At 50.5% G+C, this 26,246-nt stretch overlaps 1 protein-coding gene across 3 annotated transcripts in view; it reads right to left on the reverse strand.

Moving 5' to 3' along the window:
* PRKDC (protein kinase, DNA-activated, catalytic subunit) overlaps nucleotides 1-26,246 on the reverse strand; it is a 125,817-nt gene that overhangs the window by 31,638 nt on the left and 67,933 nt on the right. For all 3 annotated transcript variants that reach the window (XM_043879165.1, XM_043879164.1, XM_043879166.1), the window contains exons 43-64: nucleotides 25,628-25,796; nucleotides 25,368-25,433; nucleotides 24,351-24,423; nucleotides 23,231-23,379; nucleotides 22,243-22,380; nucleotides 21,928-22,047; nucleotides 19,830-19,973; nucleotides 18,242-18,393; nucleotides 17,333-17,464; nucleotides 16,095-16,206; nucleotides 14,044-14,168; nucleotides 13,728-13,877; nucleotides 12,606-12,779; nucleotides 12,041-12,139; nucleotides 10,864-11,071; nucleotides 9,111-9,300; nucleotides 8,082-8,294; nucleotides 6,413-6,525; nucleotides 4,682-4,813; nucleotides 3,459-3,638; nucleotides 1,659-1,864; nucleotides 222-360 (exon numbers count right to left, since the gene is read on the reverse strand). In XM_043879165.1, coding sequence (XP_043735100.1) covers nucleotides 222-360; nucleotides 1,659-1,864; nucleotides 3,459-3,638; nucleotides 4,682-4,813; nucleotides 6,413-6,525; nucleotides 8,082-8,294; nucleotides 9,111-9,300; nucleotides 10,864-11,071; nucleotides 12,041-12,139; nucleotides 12,606-12,779; nucleotides 13,728-13,877; nucleotides 14,044-14,168; nucleotides 16,095-16,206; nucleotides 17,333-17,464; nucleotides 18,242-18,393; nucleotides 19,830-19,973; nucleotides 21,928-22,047; nucleotides 22,243-22,380; nucleotides 23,231-23,379; nucleotides 24,351-24,423; nucleotides 25,368-25,433; nucleotides 25,628-25,796 — 3,184 coding nt within the window. The remainder of the gene's footprint in view (nucleotides 1-221; nucleotides 361-1,658; nucleotides 1,865-3,458; nucleotides 3,639-4,681; nucleotides 4,814-6,412; nucleotides 6,526-8,081; nucleotides 8,295-9,110; nucleotides 9,301-10,863; nucleotides 11,072-12,040; nucleotides 12,140-12,605; nucleotides 12,780-13,727; nucleotides 13,878-14,043; nucleotides 14,169-16,094; nucleotides 16,207-17,332; nucleotides 17,465-18,241; nucleotides 18,394-19,829; nucleotides 19,974-21,927; nucleotides 22,048-22,242; nucleotides 22,381-23,230; nucleotides 23,380-24,350; nucleotides 24,424-25,367; nucleotides 25,434-25,627; nucleotides 25,797-26,246) is intronic.

A 26,246-nucleotide genomic window follows, 5' to 3' on the forward strand; every position in this document is an offset into this window, starting at 1 on the left:
CTTTCTCTTTGATTCAGTATTTTCTTAAAAAGAGTAAGAGCTAGAACAACAACTAGTTCATGTTCAGTTATTATGAAACCATTTTCTGGTAGTAATCTTTGTGTAAAAGTTAAGGAATACAGCTGAATATTCGAAGGTCTAAGTTCTAAAGCTGACAGTGTTTCCATCCAGAGAACAAAAGTGGTAAAGCATCTGACACACTTGCTGGAGATCAACTCTACCTCGTTATACAGCCTGGCAGCTTCAGAATAGTCACTTCTTGCTTCTGCTAACAGCGCGTCCTGCGTGATCTGCTTTGTTCCAATCTCACTGCTGAAAATACCACGGAGGATGTCATACTCCCCAATCGACCTGTACAGTCTATGAAACAGATCCAAAAAAAAAAGGGACAAATCAGTGAATGCCCCAATATTTTAAAAGTCATTCTTGAAATGATATTGTCAAGATGCCATAATTATATTAACTAAAAAAGATGTCATTCTTGTTTTGTTATAACATAAAATCTTAAAAATTTTGAAGTTACCATTAAGTTTTATTACTTGAGCCATGTGGAAGGCAGAAATTATTCTAAAGTGCATGCATGTGTGCTCAATCATTTCGGTTATGTCTGACTTCTTGTGACCCCATGGACTGTAGCCTGCCAGGCTTCTCTGTCCATGGGATTCTCCAGGCAAGAAGACTGGAGTGGGTTGCCATGCCCTCCCTTCCAGGGGATCTTCCTGATATAGGAATCAAACTCGAGTCTCTTATGTCTCCTGCATTGGTAGGCGGGTTCTTTACCGCTAGCATCACCTTGGGAAGCCCATTCTAAAGTGCATTTAATGTAAAATCTGAAAATAAAGGTTTACAACGCACAAGTTGACTCATTAAATGAGACTGTTCTATGTCACTCTATCACTGAAACACCGCTCTTATCTGTGGTGACCTTTCTGGAATCCTTATCTCGCCCTGAAATGTGGAATGTGGTCCAGAACCCAGGTAAACTAGTAAAGCAGGTAAACTAGAAGCAGGTAAACTAGTCCTGGTCCTTCAGATGCCATGTACTCCACGTGCTATGGCTGTCTCGATGTTACTGAGAGCCTGAACACATGCTAGAGTTTTGGCCCTGATGTCAACACAAATCTGCTGGCCCATCAGCCAAGCCTCCCACTTGAAGACAGTTTTGGCTGTCTAAAAGTCCATTCCCTCTTCCCTGGAGACTTCTCCCTGTCTTCAGAGTCTCCACACAAGGTGTCACGACCGTCCATACCCACAGAGGACACGACGGGATGGAAAGAGCCTGTGGGCAGAGCAGCAGCCCCAGGACGTCGTCTCCCAGGGGACTGGGTCACGCCTGGGCTGTGATGCTCCTCGGCAGTGACACAGCGCCTACTGCTCACCTCATGCTGGTAGAGACAGGAGCGACTTCACGACAGTGAGACTCTTTTATGCTTTTCCCAGAACCTGGACTATCTCAAAACCAGCACTACAGGAAAGAAGTGCAAATCCATTTCACCCTAATCCAGCACCCTCAGAATCCAGTGCCTAAGAATTAGGCACAGTTTCTCACGATAAACCTCAGGCAAGAGAAGACTCAGACAGGATGTGTGTCGCCCAAATAAAGTGACTGTGTTAGACGCATCGCTTTGGCCACAGCAGGGTCAGGGCCCAGAGCTTACTTGGCAAGTTCCATCCACCTGCCGACGTCGGGGGGCAGGCCGGGCTTCCCCCGCGCACGCTTGGCGGGAGGCTCCTGGGGAGCCAGTCTCAACAGCGCCTCCTCCAGCAGGCAGATGGCCCCAGGCTGCTGCAGGCCCGCCAGGCCGGCCCCGCTGACCAGAGCCGGGTCGAGGCTCAGCAGGTCGGCGTGTTGGCAGCTGATCTCCTGGCAAGACACAGACACGCAGTCCTTCAGTGAGAGGGTCTCCAAGCAGGAGTAACCCGTTTTACCAAACACTCAGTTCTGGCATAAGCAGTCACGGGAGAGAGACACAGAGAGCTTCATACAGTCTCAGTCCAAGTCTGCACCTGCATGCCCCCCACGTTGCTCCACCAGTTCCGGGCCCGAAGGCAAGCTGCAGGGTGAGATGTTACCTATAGTGACTCCCCTAAACAGCAGTGTACAAAACTGCAAAACTAGAAATTCAGATATAAAAAAATCACTGCAGAATACAACATGAAGAGAAACTTACTCTGAAACACTGGCTGATGCAATATAATTTCTCAAGCCTTGTCTTTGGTATTGCCAGGAGAAAAATCAATGAAAGAATTCTACATGTAAATTATAAACCAATAAAAGTAGAATACATAAAAAGAAACTGTATTAACAGTTTCATGCTGCATGGAAAAGAACGAAGTATGCATAAGAAATACTTCATATCAAGGAATTATTACCCAGTCAGTTTGCAAACCACAGCTACTGATAAATAACATTAAAGAACGTAATTTTTAAATTACTCGAAGGATGTTAACTAATTACAAAAATACTGACATGAATCCAGACGATTTTCTATTAGGGGCTTTGTAATTATCCAAGTTTTGAGTATAAAGAAAATATTTCTTAATCCCCTAATAAGTATGCTTAGTGGTTACAAAAGTACATCTACACTGGTCCTCTGTTCAAACTGCATTGCCGTGGAAACCTTCTCTGACACCTGTGTCCCACCTGTGTCTGCAATGGTGCACAGCACCATCCCCCCGTCCCCCAGCAAGGGGTGGCCCGCTGATCTGCCCACCAGGCCCTGCACCCCACCCACTCCTGCATCACGTGCCACGCCCTCGTGACCTTCCACTGCTGCCTGCTCTCCGCCTGCCCCACTGAGTGTAGTTCTGTGTCCCCGTTGCCTGGTCCCCACCCAGCGCACAGGTAGGCACTTACTCCCTAACATCCCCAAAGGGCTGGGTGCCACGTGACATGCAGGTGTGACCAGAACCCTGCAGGGATGAGCTGACACACAGTCAGAGCAACTTTGTATTAAGTTGGATCTCAGGCTATTCTGTCATATATAAATTAAAAAAAATACAAATAAATTGGCGCTTCCCTGGTGGCTTAGTGGTAAAGAATCTGCCTATTAAGGCAGGAGACACCGGTTCAATCCCTGGTCTGGAAAGATCCCACATCCCGTGGAGAAACTAGGCCTCTGTGCCAAACTACCAAGCCTGTGCTCTAGAGCCCGGGACCCACGACTACTGAAGCCCATGTGTCCTAGAGCCTGAGCTACACAAGAGAAGCCATGGCAATGGGAAGCCCCTGCGCCACAACAAAAAGGAGCCCCCTGTGCCCCCCGCACCCCCCGCCAAAACAACTAGAGAAGAGCCCACACAGCAAGGAAGACCCAGCACAGCCAAAAAGAATAAATAAGCTGCACCGAGCCCCTGGGAGGAGGTGGCCCCACCAGAGTCCAGCTGCTGTGTTAAACCGATATTGCAACTGGGAAATCAGCAGAGCCACTGAGACACGGGCGTGCCGGCAGCCTCACCTGGATGCAGGACACGAAGGGCGGGAAGAAGGAGAAGCTGGTGTCCAGAAAACGCGTGAAGTCCTGCAGGAGCTTCTGGGCGGCGCCCCGCCCCTCAGCCGCGGTCCTGCGCTCGCCTGACTCCCTCAGGATCCCCGAGCACAGGCTGCTGAAGAGCTGCCTCGCAACGAGTGGGTCTCTCTGTAAGACATTCCCGAGCAGGACAGACGTGTGACTCACCCACGCATCAGAGCCTGGCCTGAAACATCAAGTGCTGCCGCCATCACCATGCTGGGCAACGTCACTGGAGGGCTGTGCCCACCGAGGAAAGCTGGGAAGGGACATGGGGCTGTATGCTATTTTGCAAATTCCTGTCACTTTGTAAATAGCTAGATAAATAAAAAGCTTATAAAGCAGTAATGTAAACACAGACATAACCTATTATTATGATCAATATTGGGCTTTCCCAATGGTTCAGCTGGTAAAGAAATCACCTGCAATGCGGGAGACCTGGGTTCAATCTCTGGGTTGGGAAGATCCCCCAGAGAAGGAAATGGCTACCCACTCCAGTGTTCTGGCCTGGAGAATTCCATGGACTATGTATAGTCCATGGGGTCACAAGTAGTCAGACATGACTGAGCAACTTTCACTTATCACTTATGATCAATATTAATACTGTAAACTTAAGTATAGTAAAAATATGAGGCATTCAAGTTTCAGTATGTAATTATATACTATATGACAGTATAAATTTAAAAGATTTTTTAAATTACTTCATTAAAGTCAAAGGAATCTTAACCAGACTTTCAAGAGATAAATATCCCATTTATCTCAGTGCACTCAGCTATAGAACCTCACTCACTCTCGAAGCGGGTGGTGACCCTAACGACACAGAGGAGCATTTCAGTCCTCGGCTCCTGGGAATTTCGGAGGAGGATGCTGATGCCACTGACCTCCCTGATCACTCCCACAAGAGGGTTTTGTGTAATCAATGATTTAAGCAGTGCAGCTACTTACATACTGTTTCATTCCCACCAACATCACTGGTGAGAAAAAGAGTGTGGTGTGACTGGCACACAGAGACACTGGACCCAAGGCAAAGTGCTAGATGGGACCCCACGGCAGGGTCCCCGGGAGCCAGGACTTGGGACGAGGCTCAGCACTGAGGCCCATGTTGGGGACAGGTCACCCCTGCTTCCTGCACGAGGCAACAGCCCCAGAGCATGTGACGGCCCCGCACTGACCTGGGCCACAGCCTGCAGCGGGGTGATCAGGCTGCTGTGTGGAATCTGGATGTCAGGAAGGTCTCCACGGCGGTAACTTCTGTACAAGATGACCTGGGCCTCGTGCTTCATTTTCAACTCACTCTTGATCTCCTACAATCATCAGCAATACAGGAAGGTTACAAACTCTCTCTAACCAGTAGAGCTTGGGTGATGAAACCATCCTCGCCCACCACTAACAAAAGCGAATCAAGGTCAATTCTACCCAAGACACTTGAGTCACTACACTTGATCAATGTGGCAGACGATAAGCCCAAAACCAGTGTCAGCTATGCAATGGGAAGATTATTTAAAGATCTATTACAAAGAAATCTGAGTTTCTCTGAAATCAGAGAACTTAATTTAAAACTTTTTCAACCCACAAATGAGAGGATTGTATTTCTTTTTCACTCTGAAGACAAACCTTGGCTACAGGGCCCATTGGCCCCTGCTGGCCCTGCTCTCTGCAGCCCTTCCCCCTTTGGGCCCCGTTCCCCTGGCGGGTACCCGTTCCCCTGACAAGGCCCCATTCCCCCGTGGGGCCTGGTCCCTTCTTTGGCATTTCCTCCTTCAGGCCCCATTCCTCCTGCAGGGCCCTGTTCCCTCTTCAGGTCCCATTCCCCGCGCAGTGACCTGTTCCCCTGGCAAGGTCCTGTTCCCCTTTTGGGCCTGGTTCCCCCGCAGAGCACTCCCTCACATGCATACGTCCCGGCTAACCCCTGAGGCTGCCCAGCTTCTCCGTCTGCCGCACACTGCTCTGCAGCTCCAAGAGCAGAGGGGACCCTCAAACGCCTCTGCTGAGAGCGGTGACAACACCCAGCAAGGCTGCCCCCGGCCCCAGGCCACAACCCCTCCATTCCTGAGACCCTCGGGGATCAGCCCAGTGCCTCTATCCCACTCCTGCCCTGTCCCCTCAAGAAGCCCAGGCAGGACTCAGGCTTAATGAGGAGGCTGGAGCAAAGGCCTCGAGGCTGGTTGGGACCGGCCCTCGGCCTGCAGTGCTGTGGTTACAGACATACAGGAAAGTCCAGTTTTTCCATAGAAACAGTGCAATCTTCTGACTGTTTCACACTCGGACTTGGAAGTGAAGCGGCTGAGGATTTAAACTAAGTCACAATGGAGACAGGGTTCTCACTCACAGGCCAGTCCTAGAACAGCCTGTCATCATCTCTGTGGGTTATAATAGGGTCTCACCCACAGTCCAGTGCTAGAACAGCCTGTCAACATCACTGATCTGTATCTCACACTGACTCTAGGGCTGAACAACTTCTGCTGTTACTTCCACATTGGGAGAAACGTTCAACCATCCATTCATGCCACATGTGTGTATGCAGTGGGCAGCTCAGGACTGGCCACACTCCTCATCCCGCCCCCCACCAGCCTCCAGGAGCACAGCCCCCCAGTTTGTTTGTCCTGAGCCATGGCGTTAGGGCTGTGGCCTCGAGGCTGCGGGGACTGCACCTGGGAAACAGACCCCAGGGCACCGGGGGCGAGGGGGTCTGGTCTCCACCTTGTGCAGAAGGCCCATCTGTCCAGAGAGGACAGCGCCCCCCACCCCACTGCAGAGCAGTGGGGCTTAGCGGACACCCGGAGGTGGGGTCACATGGGCGATCTCTGCAATCCGGCCTAGGCCAGCCAGGAAGACATCTCTTGGGCACACATCCTGTGACAAAAACAGCTATTTCTGACCAAATTCCAGAAATGGGTACAGACCTTTTCTCGCTTTTGCTCAACAACACCTTTCCTGGCATAAATCAAACTCAGCTTTTCTTGGTCCTTTAGAAATCGTCTGCGTAATCTCAGTATTTCTACACGATTATCTGGACCTGAAGAACAGACAGCAGGTTGGTTATGGGCGGCTGACGTCCGTCCCCTCCTCCCCAGAATTGCTGACATGAAGTGAGGTATCTGCTCGTCTCCATCTCCTACTCCCCGCAGCTCTATTTCCAGAACAACCTAAGCCTGTGAAGCACAGTTTTGGAAGCTGGAGAACTGAGGCTTCACAGAGGAAGCAGACAGGGCTCAGACGTCTCGGGGAAAGAGGGGGCTCAGGAATGCGAGACTGAGGCTGGGGGTATGGGGTCACACAGATGGAGCAGAGCCCCCGCAGCCGGGACCACTGAGGAACCCAGGGCTGCCCCAGCACCAGGCCTGTACATGCAGGCGGGAGCGGGGAGACCTGACCTTGGAGGGGGACCACCCAGCACAAAACGGGGGTCTCCACGTCTGGTGAGGCCAGTCAGCACACCCAGAGTGCAGCTACCCCTCCCAACCCTGGTTATCGCCTACCTGGACACAGCAAAAGCCAAAAGTCAGCAGACGTTTGAGCAAAGCTTCAAATAAGAAAAATAGGAACCAAAGCAACGGGGGGGAGAAAATGTTGAAAGCAGACCATCTAGGAAAAAATTTTTTAAATGACCCTTTATCACAGGAGCAGAGTAGGTCCTATAACAGGGCACAGAAGGGACTTTCCGAGAGCACAGAAGCTCATGGGAACTAGAGACTGGACGTCATCATGCACAAGCACAGTCAGAAGGTAATGCTGGGCCCAGAGCCGAGCAGAGGTGGTAAGAAGGGAAAATCCCTCAGGTCTGACAGTCAAGATGGAATTCCTACAAGAGAAAACTGACGTTTGGAAATTATCGGCAAAACCACCCATGGGAGAAAGGGGAACCCATTTCCTAATGAGAAAGAACATATATATATCACATACATGCAGGTGAATCACTATGCCATACAGGAGAAATCAACACAACTCTACTTCAACAAAAAAAGAAACTGAGGTCATTAACACCCATGAACAGTGACTGCACAAGAAAGGAGAGAAGCCCCACGTGACCCAAGCCGCAGCAAGACCTGTTCAGGACGTTGGTGACAGTGTGGGGGGAGGGGGCGGGCAAGAGAGAAAGTGACCAAGACCCCAAGGAAAGGGGGCCACAGTAACGCCAACTGGAGCTGTGGAAGCAACACTGAGGGCCTGGCTGAGCGGATGAGGCTGGCCGGGGAAGCGGCCCCGGGGGATTGGGCTGTCGGGGCTTCTCGCGAGTCTGGGGGGCATCTGGCCGGGGCTCCTCCCAGAGCGCACCCCCCAGCCCCGGTGAGCTGAATGTCTGCATCCTCACTCCAGCCCTCAGGCCTGCCTGACCCTCCCCAGTCCCCGGACCTGAACTCTCTCTGACTCAGCTTCCCCATCCTGCGCGTACCATGGCCCCTAGACACCTGGGGGCCCTGAGTGAGGGCCCGAGCCCAGTTCAGGCAACCGCTTTCTGGACCCCAAACCAGGCTCCCACACGGTGCTGGGCTCCATGCAGGCCACCCGGACTCAGGAACAGTCATGAGTTTGCGGAGGCAGGCATTTCAACACAGCTCAGTGATCTTTTACCTTGTGCTCCGTCGTCCACCTCATCCTCAAGGAGGCCCAGCCGCTTCTTCCCAAATTCAGGCCCCACGGACTTCAGGGGTGTCCCCCGGGGCCTCTCGGGCCTCTTGTGGGCAAACAGTAGGGACGCAGATGAGGCCTCGGCGGTGGGGGCCAGGCTATCGCCCAGAGGGTCTGTGCTGCCCGCCGTCAGCCAGTGGGAGAGCACTCTTCCCCCTGCAAACACACACGACGCGCGGGTCACAGCAGTGCCTCTCGGCCGGCGCCTTGGCCAGGACCTGCCACTCGAGAGCAGGGCTGCCCGCAGTCACCAGGGTGGGCCACTACATCCCCAGGAAGGCCCAGCGGCCGGACCGCCTGTCCTTGTGGGCACGAGGGAGACCACCACATGCTCGTCAGGATGACACTGCGTCTACGCGGCACCAAGGTCTGTGATCGCTAACGTCAGTGTCTAAAAGCCCCACAGTAATTGGACAAGTTAGTCCTATTTCCAGAACAGTGTGAAAAAATTACACAAAGGAAAAAACACTGAAGTATTTCCATAAAAATGACTTGGGGATTTTACTCTACAACTGATAGTCTGCTGGTCAAAGGAAATGGCTGAACCATTTGAGGAAGAGCAGCTTAATGAACTACAAACACAGTAAGTGAATCTGGGTCAGCTCTGCTTTGCTTCTGAGACAAGCGGTTTTAAATGGGATGCACTGGACAGATTTTTCTGGACAAAAATCAAACCAAAACTTATATGTACTGAAACATTTCTTGTTTTCTCCAGTCAGAAATTATGCTTTCCTCCCTTTTTTTTAATTGTGGTAAAAACACGGAAAGTCCAATGGACAACGTCACGCACTCTGAAGAGCCCAGCATGTTCGCTGGTTGTACAACAGTCCCCACCTCTGTCCCCAGGGCCCCTCGTGGCCACTCCACCCCCGAACCTACAACCCAGGGACTCAGCCCCTCCTCCCTCCTGCTGCTGAGGCCATCACGGCCCCCCGGCGTGCACGCAGGACACGCGTACAGCGGAGGCAGTACCTGCACTCTGTGTGGGCGTGAAGTCGAGCTGCTGCTGGGTGGCCCGGACCTGCCCAGCCATCGCCCTGCGAGCCGAGACGGACCCGTCCTGGGTCCGGGCCTGGAGCGTGCTCTGGGAGGCCTGAGTCTCAACAAACATTGGTGTGAGGACCGTACTCCGGAAGCGCCAGTCGGGGTCAATGGTATACTCCTGCCAGGAGGGAGGGTCAGGTGAGGTCACGGCCCTTCTCAGAACATGCAAATGCTTTATTTAAAACTTTACAGTCCTTTCCACAAACATTACTATACTCCATGTAGCTCTGCAAGAAATAGCTGAAGAACAACTTTCTCAAATTTAAAATTTTTAACAGAACAATTATCTGTCAACAAATAAAACCAATCAGTACTGGAGAGAAAAAGTGCTTTTCTCCTCCTAACATCCTGCATTCAGAGGCTCACTGCCACGCTCAGGGAATGACTGGGCTCCTCTGACCCCCTCCCCCGACTCCCCCGGCCAAGTGTCCAGATTAGGAGATGCTGGGGACACGGGGGGATGGGGTGGGGGCGCTCTGCTCCAGGCGCCCTGAGCCATCATGCGGCCATCAGCAGTGCTGCCAGGCCGAGGGGCAAATGAGCACCTCCAGGGTGTGTTGCACGAGCGGTGGAGGGAAACGCCTCCATGGAGGTTGAGAGGACGAGGGTGAGCTGTGTGCAGGGCGGGGGGCAAGCGGGGTGAGGTGCAGGTGGGCGTCTCGGGAAGAATGTGTGTGGATTCCAAGTAAAATCAGGAAGCCAGCACACAAGTCATCAGGGAAATGCCAATCACGCCGCAGTGAGGCGTCACCTGCAGCTGAGGAGGGGAAGGGCACCTGTGCACTGTGGGTGGGCGTGAAACCTGCTGCGGCCACTGTGGACAGCAGAGTGCAGGTTCCTCAGGAAATTATAAATAGAACCACCGGAGGATCCAGCAACCACAGCTGGGTATTTATCAGAAGAGGACAAAAACACTAATGGGAAAAGACACAAGCACCCCAGTGTTCACAACAGCACTGTTTACAACAGCCAGGATAGGGAGACAACCTAGGCCTCCATCAGCAAATGAAAGGAGAAAGAAGACGTGTGGTGAGTGTGCACACGCGCGCGCGCGCACACACACACACACACACAGAGTGATGAACTACTACTCAGCTTTGAAAAAGAATGAAATCCTGCCACCTGCAACAACATGGATGGACCCTGAAGGTATTATGCTACGTGATATAAGTCAGAGAGAAACACAAGTACTGCATGATCTTATTCATACGTAAAATCTAAAACAAAAAACATAACAAAACAAAACCAAAAAAGCTCACAGAAACAGAGAACAGATTGGTGGGTACCAGAGGCGAGGGGTGAGGGGTGGTAGAGATGGGTGAAGGGGGTCAAAGGGCACAAACTTACAGTTGTAAAGCAAGTAAGATCTGGGGGGCGATGTACACATGGTAACTACAGTCAGTAACACCATTTGTATACGTGAAGTTTCTAAGAGAGTATATCTTGAAAGTTCTCATCACAAGATTAAAACCTCTAACTATGGGCAGTGATGGATGTTAACTAGATTTATTGTGGTCATAATTCTGTAATATATACAAATATAGAATCACTACTTTGTGCACTGAAAACAGATACAATCCTAATTACACCTTAATTAAAGAAAAAAGCAGGGATTTAACACCAGCGGACAAAATCTGCTGGCCAACAGGCGGGCAAGTCAGCTCACGGGGCCAGAGCTCACCTGAAACTCACACTCTGACAGAGGGTGCTCAAACAGGGGAGTCCGGAAGTCGGGGCTCAGGCTGGTCATTTCAAGCAGGAAATCTGTCGCTAAACTCAAGAAGTGCACTTCTATCTTAGGAGAATATAAGGAATTTAGGGCCAGCAATCGGTCCAAGGTATTTGAAGGCAACCTAGTTTCATGGCTCCAGAAGTTCCGAATAGTTAATCTGGAAGGCAGAGAAGAAGGAAGAGAAGGAGGCCTCTACGTGTGCCCCATGGGGAAGATCCTCTTCTTCCACCAGCGATCAGCCCTGGGACTCCATCCACATGCAGACCTCCATCCACAAGTAAGCTGCCTAAAGATGAGGTACGTGCTGAAGGGGAAATATTCCAGAATGTTGGCATACTTTAACAGGAGGTGAGAAGCTGGGTCATTCTATTCTCATTTCTATTACCCAGAAGTTTGCAAAGATGGGAATTTTACATTACATACTCTGAAACTGAGAAAACACCAAGAGAAATTATATATATAGTCTTTCATTGCCTTGCTAAGACAATTCACTCTAAACATTAGTGCCACAAAATATTCAAAACATAATGTGAACATAAAATAGTCAAACTATTAAACAAGTTAAAAATCAGATCAGGCTTTATAATTTATGAAGGTTTGAGAAATCCAAATACAATTTTTAAAAGCTCACTGAATTAAAAATTGCAGTACACTGAAAGTCAGCTGACACACAGAATCGTCAGGGTTTCTGCCATGTCTGCTGTAACATAACGAGCTCATGGTGAGCTCGTGGGCCTCTGTGATGACACTGCAGCATCCTCCGGTTTCCAAGGCCTCCAGCACGCCCTCTGACACTGATGTGCAGAGTGGGAGCTCACTTGGAGTTAAATGTGGAGTGACAAACCACTTTTCATTACAGGTTTCTCATCCTGAGATGCTGTAACTCACAGCACAGTCAAGAGAGCGTCATTCACACCAATTTTTCAAGACTTGTATATTAAAGTAACGTGCCAGGACTTTTGGGTTCTAATGTGATTTAAAACACATTTTCTTATGCCAGCAAGAGGCAGAGGAAAGGCTAATACAGCAAAGGCCCTTTGACACCTCAGAGAGACCCCACACTGGCCCAGAAAGAGTCCTGAATGTGCCTACCCGCCCACCCAGCTGCTCCGGGACGGGCACTTACTGAAGCCCTGGGTTCTCGTCGGTCAGCCCTTGGATCAACACATCTTTGGCCAGCTTGAATACTTCACGCGAGTCTTCATCTGCCTGACTCTCTGGGTCTCTGAGAGAAGTCACAAGACAATAAAACTATTACTGCTCCTTCTGCTGCTCTGCGTCAATCCAACAATGGATTGGATAAAACTAACGAAACCCGCCTCTTCCCCAACTTCCACCCACTCCTTATGGCCTGCACCCTGTCCCAGGCCATGGTGGCCAGCTGGGGAGCAGGACCACAGTCCCCAAGGAGGAAACATCCCAGGAGTTCTTTCCTTAACCTTGTCAGACTGTAAGGGAAAACAAGGAAAACAAAGTACACTCTTAGCTCAACCAATAATACCACACTCTGAATATTTCCCACAGGTTCACAAAATGAATGAGGATGAAGATATATTTCAACATACCAAACTTGTTTCAGTTATTAACCACACAATTTAAATATCTTATCATTTATTATAGTCGTTCCAGACTGCTGGAGGCACCCAGATGCTCCCTAAGAGACGGGACAGGTGTGTCAGGGAGGAGCTCACCTGTAGTTGTCATGGACCCACATGAGGATGGCGTACATCCGCTCGCGGCACAGCACTGCTGGGTGAGACAGGAACTCCACCACGGCGCTCAGGAGCTCCCGGAGCTCTGCAGGTCTCAGCCGTGCCATCATCTTGGAAATTATGTCCAAACACACTTTCTGTCTCTCGTCATCTCTATAAAAAGAGGAATTTCCAAAAACACAGACTTAACTGTTATTACTATACCTTTAGATATGACAGGTAACATTTTCTCCTCTGTGCTGTTCTGTATTTCAAATTTTATTATTATAGCTAACACTACATTTACATAAAAATTAAACTCTTGAAAATAATGATCGTGGGCTAGATTATGAAAAGGAAATTAACAATGTAGTGTCCCACTTGGATCCTAGGAAGAGGATGAGGAAACTGGTAACTTCAAATAGACAGAAGTGCACTAATGTTACCTTCTTGGTTTAGACAAACACTGTGATGATGTGAGATGGGGAAGCTAGGCGAAAGGTGTGTGGGAATTCTGTGTACCTCTAACTTTTCTGTAAAAATTAAATTACTCCAAAATAAAAAGTTCATTTTTTAAAAACCTGACAAAGTCAAACAAAATAAGCTACCTAGAAAGGATTTCATGACTTTAAAAAATGGTTTCCAGGGCTGGTCAGGCACCAGGGGTTAAGTGCAGTTGGGGTCCAATGTGGGGCACCCCCACCTCCTCCTTAAATAAGCACCAGCTGAATGCTCCATATACAGTAGACACTCAGCCAGGCTGACTGGAGGAAATCAACACAAAGACAGTTTATCACCATGTAAAAGTGTGCACACAGGCGAGAGGAAAACATGGGATGCCATCAGCAGCACTCTGTTAACATTTACCTTAACAGCATGTTACCATTTTGCAAATAAATTTAACAAATAATGGAAGCCTCTTAGCTGACAAAACAGGTACAGAACTCAAAACCACACATTTGGAACCTGAAAACAGCTCTGGACAGCCCTAGACGGAGTCTCTCAAGTGTCTGGTGTCAAAGTGAACAAACACTCCTGTCACAATAGCTCACAAGTCCCCTTGAGTTTAGGGGACAGCTGAACAAACAGCTGCATCCAAGGGCACAGGTGGCGGCCACTCACCTGTGTCTCATGACCTGAACGAAATCCTTGCTCTTCAGCTGCAGGTACAGGTCAGGGGTCTCCTCCGCACGACACAGCACCACCTCCAGACACAGCGTCTTCATCACGCCGTGGAACCTCGGCAGCAGGAAGAGCACGCTGTTCATGAACCTGGCGGGCAGGGCCGGTGAGCGGAGGGGCACTGACTCCCACCAGGACCGTCCCCGGCAGGCAGGTGGTGACAACGCCCCACGACCCCTCTCTGCAGGCAGATGGACACAACCACCCACCCCGGCTCACGACCCTCCCCAGCAGGTAGGCGGACACGACCCCCCACCTGTCGGCCAGAGGAGCGAAGTTCTTCGTGGCCCTGCTCAGGCACACGATGAACTTGTCCTCCATCGTGTTCTGATGCTGCCTCAGTTGCTTCACCACCAGTTCATACACAGACTCCTCCAGCATCTGGAAGACCAAGTTTCCTTTCAAATACACACAAGTGGGAACTCGGAGGAACTGAGAAGAGTGAGGTGACCACCCACAGCACCATCTCAAGGAGGCCCTGGGGGCTCTGACCACTGGGCACCACCAGAGGCTCAGCAGCCGTGGGTGCAGGTGCCCCAGGCCTCGGCCACATATCAGGTGAAAGAACCATCAAGATTGTACTTCCTTCTGACGCCAAGACTCTGATAGCGAGTCATCTGAGCAGCTGAACAAAGACCAGGGACTGAAAGCTGTTTAGGACACATGAAATCCAGGGGTTGGGATGCCTTCCAATGCAGGGGGTGCAGGTTTAATCTCTGGTCCGGGAGCTAAGAACTCCAAAGCCACAGAAGCAATATTGTAACAAATTCAACAGGCTTTAAAAATGGTCCACATCAAAAAAATCTTAAGGAAAAAAAAAAGACGTATTTTATTATGTCAGTGTGCATGTCTCTGGTCAAAGACTCTCATAAACCAGGATTTCAGGGAGCTCCATCTGTAGGCAGCCTGTCTGTCTCCCTATGCCCGCCATCCAGGCCCGGCCTTTCCTGACTGCTCCCCGAGAACTGCACCCCCAGGGAGCACCCACACACAGAACAGGGGGCCCTGACCCCACGGGAGAAATGAGGAGCACAACGGGCGCTTGGGACCGGAGCCCGTGGTCTGGAACTGTGCTGGTCAGTGGTCAGAACACAAGTGACTCCCACTTCTGTGTCCCACGCTGCTCCCCCATCTTACACTAAATCAACCATTCTACACTCAGAAAAGAGCTATGTCAAACCAAAGGGTGTACCATTTGTATTAAGTTGAGACTTAAGTCATGAGAGATTAACCTTTCGATCTGCTATTATGTGCTCCACCAGTAGTGATAACTAAGCATATTATGTGAATTGAAACCCACCATTTAGGGGCATTAGAATCATGTCATCACAATGTTATCCTGAATTTGAAACATGTTTTTATTTTATAAAAATAGCTGGCAATCCCTAAAACAAATTATAAGTTTGATTTTCTCGGGGAGGGGGTTCCTATTTCCTTTCAGTTTAATTTTTCCTCTAAATCCAAATAAATGCCTAATTGGTGAAATAGGCCAGGCTCCAACATGCTATGGAGGGACGGTTCTGCCTTCAGGATCCCCTGGCTTCCCCAGCCTCTCCTCGACCTGTCTCGTTGCAGAAGAGGAGGGGACTGGAGACACAAATTTGGGTATCAGGAGCCTGAGGAGTTCTCAAGCCATGAGGATGGGTGACCAGCTAGGGGCCCACACTCTGAGTTGTAGGAGAGGCCAGCGGGGTGACACCCCAGCAAGGGAGGGAGAGTGCCCTCGGAGCATGACAGAGGGCCAAGGACTGGTCCAGTGTGGCGTTCTAGACAGTCTGCACCCCGCGTCCGGTCACCATGGGTGACAGGCTCTGAAGACGCTAGCAGGGAGCCCCCTGCATTAACTCATGGGGGTCAGCCAAGTAGCCCCGAGTTATAACCTGTGACTTCCAGACACGGGTCGGGGAGGGGACTGTGTGCTTAGAGGTGCGGGAGGCGCAGGGCACAGACCAGGTGCCCAAGTCAGAGGCCACCCCTGCTCTTCAGCTGCACTATGCCAGAAACTGGAAGGGGGGCAGCTCCCCCATTTACCCTCCCCCAAACCACAGCAAGGCTCCACCAGGGCAGTTTCTCCAAAGTGGTCCCTGATGCCAAGGTCAGAGGAATGAAAGCTGCTCCAATGCTTACGTCCTGACTTTACAATAAGAAGCAGGTTAACAACCTTAATGCTTGCCAAGTTTCTGGGCATTAAAAAAAAAATTATCTCTTTAAAAAAGCTGCCCACTCTGGCTCCTGATACAGAGGACACAGTACCGAGGCTGAGTCAACAGTGAAGGAGAGGCATTCATGCCATGCGCACACACTCACCTTCTCTCTCCCGCTGAGATACCGGAGAACAAGCCCCAGGACCTCTGCGGATGCTGCGTACACCTCTTTGTATCTGACAAAGGACATGTTACTGACCAGAGCTTCAAAGTACCTGTAAGAAACACAGAGAGCCAGTAAGCACAGGGCAACCGTCCTGCTGTCTGACAGAAAGTGAAAGTCACTCAGTCGTATGCGACCCCATGGACTATACAGTCCATAGAATTCTCTAGGCCAGAACAGCGGAGTGGGTAGCCTTTCCCTTCTTCAGGGGATCTTCCCAACCCAGGGATCGAACCCAGGTCACCCACATTGCAGGCGGATTCTTTACCAGCTGAGCCACCAGGGAAGCCGCTGTCGGACAGAAGTGTATCACAACTGTCCTCCCCGCCCACCCAGACAAATGACACCTGGGCAGGCCCTGCCCACCCGCACAGCTCCCCATACAGACACTGGCAGCAATGAAATCAGCAGTAGCCTGACTTCTGACCCCTCTAAAGCTGTCTATGTAACAGGAGGCGGACACACAGTGACACAGGGGTGGGGTGGGGGTGGGGGGCGGTGCACCCTGGCCTCATGACAGCAGGACCGGGGATCAGCAAAGCCACTTGTCCGAAAGTTAGTCACTTCCTGCTGATGCTGTGCTGAGCTGCACGACCATCCATGACACCAGGCGGCCAAAGCCCCTGGAGCCCCGTAGGCTGACCCAGGAGGACAAACTGGACAGTGAACACTTCCAGAGAGACAGTGAACTTGACCGAGTGACCGGCTCTGCAGGGATCCAGCCCCTCTCTGTGAAGTTTCGGGCTGTCCTGCTAAGGCCCCGCCACGTGGACCCTTCCCTACCCGATGATGAGGAGCCAGGAGGCTGCGCCTGCGGCAGAGCTGCAGCGCCCCCTCGTGGCCACACCCTGTGGTGAATGGTCTCCAGACCTCAGGCTGCTTTCAGAAGGGGATGCTGAAAATGGCAGCTTAGAAAATAACAGAAATAGCTAACACCCTGTCTGCCAAAATCGCATGGAAAAAACCATACGGTTTTTAAAAACTCACTTTCCTCATTCACTCCACTAACATATTTCTTCTCCCAAATGATTTCTAAACCCAAGTACTTAATTCAGGTGGAAATACTAATATGGGTCCTAGTCCTTAAATTTATCAAAATTAAACCATATTCCAGTCTCCAATCAGAATCAGGTATGCTGTACCCAAAAAAGAAACAAAGCGAAAAACATGACACTTACCGGACACTTTCCACGCCACACTTTGGGTCGTAGGGGGGCAAGCTGTTGGCCATTACAATGCCCAACAACTGAATTCCTACAGAATTGTCTTTAGAATTAGGATCTTTACTGGAAAACTTGTCAAATATTAACCTGAAATATGAGTGTGAAGAAACAGTGTAAGTTGTCACGTGTAAGAAGCAGGAAGACAGAAGTAAGATCTTCCATAGCTGATTGTCAGGGTAAGAAACCCCTTCCTTCCCATTACTTTGTTCACACCCAGTTACTCTGCCTCTGGGAGATGGGGAGCTCTGCATCTCCCACAATCTAGTTATTTGCCCTAATTCTCCCTCAGTTGATGGTGAGAAAAGGAAGAAAAGTGAAGTTGCTCAGTCATGTCCGACTCTTTGCGACCCAATGGACTAGCCTACCAGGTTCCTCCGTCCATGGAATTTTCTAGGCAAGAGTACTGGAGTGGGTTGCCATTCCCTTCTCCAGGGGATCTTCCCGACCCAGGGATTGAACCCAGGTCTCACGCATTGCAGGCAGATTGCTGAGGGCGGATCATGAGTGACATCACACCCTACCAGTAGATTCCACTCCAGGAACCATCCTTCCTTCCAGCACTTCAAGTCCATTAGTGTGTTAGTTGCTCAGTCATGCCTGACTCTTTGCAACCCCATGAACTGTAGCCCATCAGGCTCCTCTATCCATGGGATTCTCCAGGCAAGAAGACTAGAGTGGGTAACCATTCCCTTCTCTAGGGAATCTTCCTGCCCGAGGGATTGAACCCAGGTCTCACACATTGCAGGCAGATTCTTTACCATCTGAGCCACCAGGGAAGCCCTGAAGTCAGTAAGTCTCATGGTAATTAACCCTGCACAATGTGTGACGAGTTAAAGGATACTGCAAACCCCAGTAAATCCATACCTGTAAGGGATGGACAGACAATCCTTCCAGCACTCAACGAGGGTTTTTATGATTTCAAGGTTATGTCGAAACACAGCTCTTTTTTGATGAAAAACATGTTTCATTAGGAAATGGAGCAATCGGTTCGCTAACACTTCATCTTTAGGGACCCCCTGAAAAATGCAGAGAAATTTCATGTAAATATGTAGCATTTCCATCTGGGAAAGCATCTCTTAACCCAGAAGTCTGATTATAAAACAAAGCTGGCATTGTACTGAGGAGTCTGGCTCCCGTGATGTTTCAGACGACACGTGACTGTAACACAGAGGCCTCCCCTGGAGGGCCTCCCCCAGAACCCCCAGGGCAGCCCTGACACGAGGGTGGCTGCGCTCCTGCAGGTCTGTACAGTGTTCTTCAGCCTCTCGGGGCCTCTGCTGAGACCTCCCTATGGCGTCCCTGAAGACATCTTCCCTGCTCTGACTGGGCACCCAGCCTTGCCCCCACCTTCTCCCAACCCCAGGATCCCAGCAACTGCTGAGGCCTTCCCACTAGGACTCCCTCAATGGCGAGGTGACCCCAGATCTGTGCTGGTCACCTGACCCACTGCCAGGATGCTGCTCCATGAGGTACACAGAACGGGGCGGGGGACACCCTCCCTCTGCTTTCAGCCTCTTGCTCAGACTATTGCAACGAGTGGTGAGAGTTCACTGTGACGATCAACCTGGCTGTTGCAGCTCTCCTAGCCCAGCTGAATGTCTGACACGGGAGTCAACCTCTTGCAGAGGTTCCTCAGTTAAACTCGGCTTGCTGTGAAATGGGATAGCCACATTCCAACACAAACACGTGTGACAGCTCCATGGGCGCATATTCTGTTCAGTAAGCACGTGCCAGGCCATCCTTCCAGGAGAACTCTGCACACCACTGAGGCCAATATCAGTAAGCAAATAGAGAGCTCCAGCATGTGGAACCAGAGAGCTGGGGGATGCCACAGCCTGCATCAGGACAGCGCAGGCACTGAGGGTCATCATCACACCAGAGGTCACCAAGTCACACCAGGCCACCAGGAGCAGGGAGGCTCACAAGACGGATGCTGGAGACCATGACCTCGGCCTCATGTTCAGGGTCTGCCAACATCTATTTTACATATATTTCTAATAAAATATTCTTCCCTGGTGTATCAGACGGTAAAGAATCTGGCGGCAATGCTAAGAGACCTGGGTTTGATCCCTGGGTCAGGAAGATCCCCTGGAGAAAGAAACGTATTTTCGCTAGTATTCTTGCCTAGTATTCTATCCTCTATGGATAGAGGAGCCTGGCTGGATATTTCACATGTACGTTTAATAAACCAATTATTAGGGTCCATGCTCCTAGCAAGCTAAAGCAGTAAGAAAACAGGACAAACATCCAACATCTTAAAAATAAAAGCAAAGCCAGAGAAATTATCAAAAGCAAAGCAAAGCAGACAGAAGTGAAGGAGCAGAACAAGGCCTTCTGCAGCAGCAGCACAGCACAGATGTGCAGGATCTGGGCGGGAGACGCTGAGGACACACAGCGGCTGGGTCCCGGCTGCCGCGCGGGGAGAGGGCACCAGAGGTGCAGCTGCTCTTACCACAGGGGTGGCTATTCCTGTCCACGAAAGGACTGTGGCCACGATCTCAACCACTAGGTAGTGGATCCCGTCCCCGCCGTTGTTCTCAGAGACCACCAGCTGCAGCAAGGGGCCCAGCCAGTGCCTTGCATGAGGCCGGAAGACCTAGGCAAGAGTTCAAAGGTCAGACATCAGAACTGCTGCGTAACCAAGATGGGAGTTCAGGAACATCCTTCTGTATTACGACTCTACCTAAATTCAAAACAGACGGGAATGCCAACGACTGTGGTGCTCGATTCAATTAAGGTTCTCAGCTGAAGTCTTCCTTGTGGGCCCTGAAACCACAGCTCAAAGGAGATGGATTCCAACTGATCTGCTCTTTGCGTAGGTCTGCTCCAACTATACTTGGAGTAGTAACAACATTCTACACCAATCCCACCCTCCGCACAGTATACAGCCGTAGGACCCTACTCTTACTGGATACAGAAGCAAGGGAACTGGAAAAGGAGGACATAAAAGCGAGATGCAGGTGGCGAATTTTTTTCACACACCCAAGGTCTCTGAAATCCAGAGCATCTCCACGCACTAAATTCCACTGAATTTACTTTAGAAACTCAGACCGAGTGTAACCCAAGACTCTCGGCCTCCTTCCCCTCTGCCACCCTCTTCTTTCTCCAAATGTTTTCTCAGGGATTTCAAATCTACGCTCACAGTTAAATCTGTGTGGTCTCAAATCTTTTTGATCAAGTACCCCAGAGGTAAATAATGTTTACACTCTCCATGTATGTCTACTGGTTTGTTTATAAATTTTAAATATAAACTTCTTTACTGTATTATTAAACTATAAAAAAGGATAAAAGTTCAAACTTTAAAAAGAATTGTAAATACAAGTTCCATGTTTTTGTTCCATTAAGACAATGGGCCCCAAAGGTTCCTGAGCTCAGGACGTGTGCAATACTGCAGGCCCCTCACGCCGCACGTGTGCGCACAGCTCAGCAGCCCCCGTGCCAAACTAAAAACTAGACGCCAGCTCCTCTCCTCCAGCCATCAGGCCAGCACTACAGGAACATGAGCTGGATGTCACATGACCCCAAGTACTGTGGCTGAACTGTGAGCCCCAAGAGGACACCGAGGTCCAGCTCGCAGGACCTGTAATGTGACCTGATTCAGAAATAGGGTCTTGGAAGATTATTAGGTTAAGAGTCATTAGCGGGGGACTTAACCAGTGACAGGGTCTTCATTTGATAAAAGGATTAAAAGGGAACTTTTTACACGTGAGACAGGTGCCGAGAGAAGACCGTCCACAGGCCAAGAAATGGCCAAGGCGCACGGCAGCTGGTCACGCATCACTGGGGCCAACCGGCTGACACCCCGGCCTCAGGTTTCCAGCTCCAGAACCAAAAGCATCATTTCTGCTGTCTGAGCCACAGGAGCTAGAAGTCAAGTATGACTCTGAGGAAGGGCCCGTCACCACTCGATGGGCTTAAGGCCTCGCCAGTTGCTGCCTGGGAGGCCCGCTCTTGGCACTTGCTCCTCCTGAGCTGCATGTGAACCCCCTGCCCCTCCCAGGTCAGCCTAGGATTGCTCATAAACCTGTCCGAGTGCCCCTCCTGACGGGGCCACGCATGATCAACAGATAAACAGAGCCATGATGCAAACACGTCGGCTACTCTTCACCCACTTACCAGGAATCTCTTCACCATGTTCTCTGTTACTCTAAACCAAGAAGGCTGGCAGCTGTAAGAAACCTGCTGACACGCATACTTCATAACAAAGGCCACTCCTAACTCAGCAGAAGTTAATTTACACGTTTTACAAGAAAATGAAAGAAAAATGATGCTAAATAAATAATACAGTCTGGCAAATTTATTCAGAGAATAAAGCCATGCTGTGACCCTTAACGTCTTCCTTTATTGTGGGTTTTTTAAAAGTAGATTCACATGTGCTTTTGTGCTTAGTCGCTAAGTCATGTATAACTCTGAGGCCCCGTGGACTGTAGCCCACCAGGCTCCTCTGTCCATGGGATTTCCCAGGCAGGAATACTGGAGTGGGCTGCCATTTCCTTCTCTAAGGAGATGCATATAATTGAAAAGAGTTTTTAAAGAAATAAATAACTTACTTCTTCTGTATTAACAACCAGCTTGGCTAAGAAAAGACGGATATTTAACGACACTGATGGATTTCCCAGTTTGTCATGAAGAAATTTCATCCAAGGAGGAAGATTTCTTGGCACTGAACCCTGAAATAACACACTCAATATTACTTAGTGAGAAAGTGGCATTAGGACACAATGACAAAGCAGGACACGAGTGACAAGACATCACGAGTGTAAGAGATGGAATTCAGTTTAGTCTTTGATGTCAAATGTTCGTTCAACAGGACATGGTCAGTCACGGTCAGCCATGGTGAGTGAGACCAGAAAGAGCAGAGACACCTCCTCTGTGGGCAGCGCGGCCTCAAGTCTTTGCATGTGCTGGACCAGGGCCACCAGGGGGGCCATGCACTCATGCTGGCTGAGCTCGTCCACGTCCAGGTCCAGCACGTCGCCTGGGCCCTCAGGGTCCTGACGCTCCTGGGGAGAGAGGGGCCATGGCGGGGGTTGAGCACCCGACTGTCTGCTCCGTCACACAGTGCACATAGTTGGGACCTCTCATCTTCCTCATGTTCTCAGGAAGTGTCCCCCCGCCCCTGTCTGCCTGGCTCTCTTCTGGGGTCACACCGAAGTCAGGGCATCACTGAAGACCCGTTGCTCTCTACACACACATCTCTTCAGACGTGTCCTGGTGGCCCCAGAACACTCCACGTCTTGAGAGCAACAGTCTCCATGGTTCTCAGCTGCCACTTTCTGTAGAAAGTAGAGCAACTGAAGGATAATCACAGGGTATGTGTTCTCCTATTGTGCTGTCAGTACTTTGAAAAGTACTGAGGACTTCTGTGAACTTAATCTGACTCAAAATTTTAATCAAAAATAGAATTTAAAAAATTCCTGATCCTTTTTAAGAAAAAAAGAGCAGGAATAATCATTTTACACACGGGATGCTGAACTGAGGTGTCATACACACAGGGCGGAGCAACTGATCTGGACGTGTCCCAGCACAGATCACTTCCAGGAAAAAGCAGCACAGGAAACTCCAAGAAGACATACTGGACAAGAAAAGGTCACAGCCTACCCCCACCACCAGACACTCCTTCCCTGGAGGCCCAGCCTCCAAGGAGGTTCTGCTTGGGCCAGGAACGCTGATGACAGACACACGGTTCTGACATCAACTGTGACCCCGGGAGGACCCGGGAATGTGACCCATCCCCCCACTGCCCCCGCCCTGGGCTGGCGGCGTTAAGACCCTGTGCCTGGACTAGGGGCTGGGGCCCCACTATCCTGGGGTGCCCTTCCTTTCCCAACACCAACAACACTCTTTAATCACCCGTCTCCGGAAATGACCAGCGCTGGACTGAGGGTCTTGGGACCCATATGAATAGCTCTGGACTCCAGTTGAAAAATCGAACTGACTCATTTCCTCGCTCAGGCTGCTGTCTGCCAGATACGATAGTGAAGACATGTATTGGGGGCCACCTGAAGGAAAAAGAGGATGAGCCACCGTCACTCAAGTCAGTAAGACACGTGTGTCTCGAAGATCAAGTGACTCCTGCATTTAGGATACTTTCATTAAATCCATACTCCTCACCCACCATCCAGGTGCTCTGGAATCCCTGAGCAGTTACTCGTCAGCAAAAACAAAGACATTAAGTCACACTAGATCCAGTTTTTGGACGTGATGCTAACAGAACTTCTTGCATTTAAAATTTTGATGATGCACATTCTGCCCATAAAGCCTAACATAAACATGGCTAGAGGTATTACTGATAAATAACTAATCCAACGTATGTAAGGAATTTAGAAAACTGGTCCAAATTTTATCTTTGAATTGGTGGGGAAGAAAAAGCCATGAAGAAAAATTAAGCCAGAAATTAAAACCAGGAACACATGGAAGGACAGAGGGTTGATTCCATATAGGGAGGCCAGGGACTTCCCTGGGGGTCCAGTGGTTAAGAGTCTGTGTTCCAAGGCAGGGGACACGGGTTCAATTCCTGGTTAGGGAACTAAGATTCCACATGCCACGGAGCAACTAAGCCTGAGCGTCACAAGTAAGACTTGATGCAGGCAAGTAAGTAAATACAGAGGCTAGCAGAACTCTCTTCAGAGAGTGGCATTACACAAAGCATTGCAGGCCACGCTGACCTCGAGGCCAAGACCCCCCTTCTGGGACATTGTAGCAAACCCAGGGAGACGAGTCTGAGTAACACACAAGCAGAATCCAAAAGCAAACAGCGCACCAATCTTGCATGTGTTAAGAAAGTGAACCAGATCTGAACTCTGGCTACGCTGAGATGCTTCCATGCTGCTTTAACTAACTGCATTTCTTTCAAAGTACAATTCTATTTACCACTTGAAAATAAAAAATTTCCAAATCTAATTCAAGGCTGGGGTATTTAAAATACTATCTATATACTGGAATCTTCCTCATCATTTTGGAAATGTCCTACCTGCATCTTCATTTGCCGCCTCCCTGGCTTCTCTCCTAATTTCAATGTACTTTTTCTTTCTTTCCATAGGAACCTATTAGGCAAAAACAGACAATTTAAAACTTTTTAGACTCAGGGTCACATAGTTTCTATTTTTGCAGCAATCTGACAAAAACCACTGTTACTCATTTTAAGCAAAACTAACTAAAACACCCACAGAGACAGACCCCGAGAGCCCATGCTCCTCCAGCTCTGGGACTCAGCGGGTGGTGCTCCTCCAGCCTCAGGCCTGGTCAGGAGCCTCAGGCCCTCGACTGCACAGCTATGACAGACCACAGAGCTCCACAGAGCTCCCAGACACTCACAGGTAACACACAGTGTCTGAGCGCCCCAAAGACTAGTGTGACTATGTGATGTCTTAGTTCTTTGAACACAGGCCTAGAAAACAGTCCTAGCTTTATTCCAAAAGGGCACAGGGCAGGGAGCAGCCACTCACCTGAGCTTGTGAGCCACCGAGCCACACTAGGATGGGGTGGAGGTCGGTTGTGCAGGACAGAGTGCCAGTCTCCCCTTGCACCTGCTCTGCCCGTCCACCGCCCTGGGCCGTGAAAGGCTGCAGCACCTCCAGCGTCCGCTGAGCTCAGCAGAGACTGAGCGTCCTCCCCATCATCCTACCTATTCCCACTCCCAGCGCCCAGGACTGGCTGAGCCTCCACCAGGGCCCAACCTTGCATGGGGTGAACCTCAACTCACTGACCATAGGAGCTTACTCAGAAGACCACTCGAGGGATGTGTGCTAACAGCTCCTTTTACTGGCATTTTCTGTCCTTTACAAGTTAAGGGAAAACATGAGTCAGGGCCAACCTTTTACAGCTGCCTGAGATTATACCTGAGCTCGAACTATAAGCAACCACCTGTGTTTACAGCTCACAGCGGACTTGAGTAGAGGGCATTTAGTGTTCAGCACCCTGTACGTTTTTCCCTACAAGCCTTGGTAAGTGTTTTTACCTTGCAAACACCAGGATCAGCCTCACTTACCTCCACTTCTATGGGAAACGTGTAGCAGCGCTTCAGGTCTATCAGATTTTCAAAAATGAGCAAGTTCTGTAAATGCAAAGAGTCCTATGACGATGCCCCAGTGGCGGAGAGGCCTGGTGCTGATGTCACTAGAGCACCTGCCGTCCGCATCCGTGCTGGGCTCCAGGAGACCCACCTCCCCGCCCCGTGGGACCCAGCGGCACCCCTATCCCCACCCTGCAGGACCCAGGCAGCACAGCCAGGGGTCGAGCGGGGCCTACCTTCTCCGGTTTCTCGCTGAACAGGAAGCCCTGGTAAAACCTGAGCTCCGTGAAGACGCAGCGGACGAGGGCAATGGCGCAGGTGTAGGCGGCACAGTGGTACAGCCGCCGGCGCTCCAGCAGCTGGGCCTCCCCAGCCATGTTCTCCGAGAAGGCATCGTGGCATAGCCTGTGGGCGGCCGGGTGGGGGTCAGTCCCTCTATGGGAGACCGGCTCCAGTCCACACTGCGGGACCTGCCCTGTACACCCTCGCCCACACCTGGGCTGTATTGCACAGGAAGCTGGGGTGGGGGCCCAGCTCGAGGAGCAGGCGGGGCTCCAAGAGGCCGGGTCTGAATGACTGAGTCCAAGTCTGTGCGAGGGTGTGGAGGGTGGGTGGCAGTAGTGACAGGAGTACTGAGCACACCCAGGAGCCCGGTCTTTGCCCTGCCCACAGTGGCCAGCCCCCCTGAGCACACTGCCATCAGAACACAGCTGCCCCTCTGTCTACACTGCTCCCAGCTGCTCCGCACAGCCTTCAGAGTCGGAAGGGATCACTGGCCAGCCCTTGACGGGAGAAGTGCACACGCCCCAGCCAGGGGACTACAGCCCCTGCCCCTCCATGCCCCCTCCAGTTACA

Source organism: Cervus elaphus, chromosome 21 (assembly GCF_910594005.1).
Source record: "Cervus elaphus chromosome 21, mCerEla1.1, whole genome shotgun sequence".
Taxonomy (NCBI): Eukaryota; Metazoa; Chordata; class Mammalia; order Artiodactyla; family Cervidae; genus Cervus; species Cervus elaphus.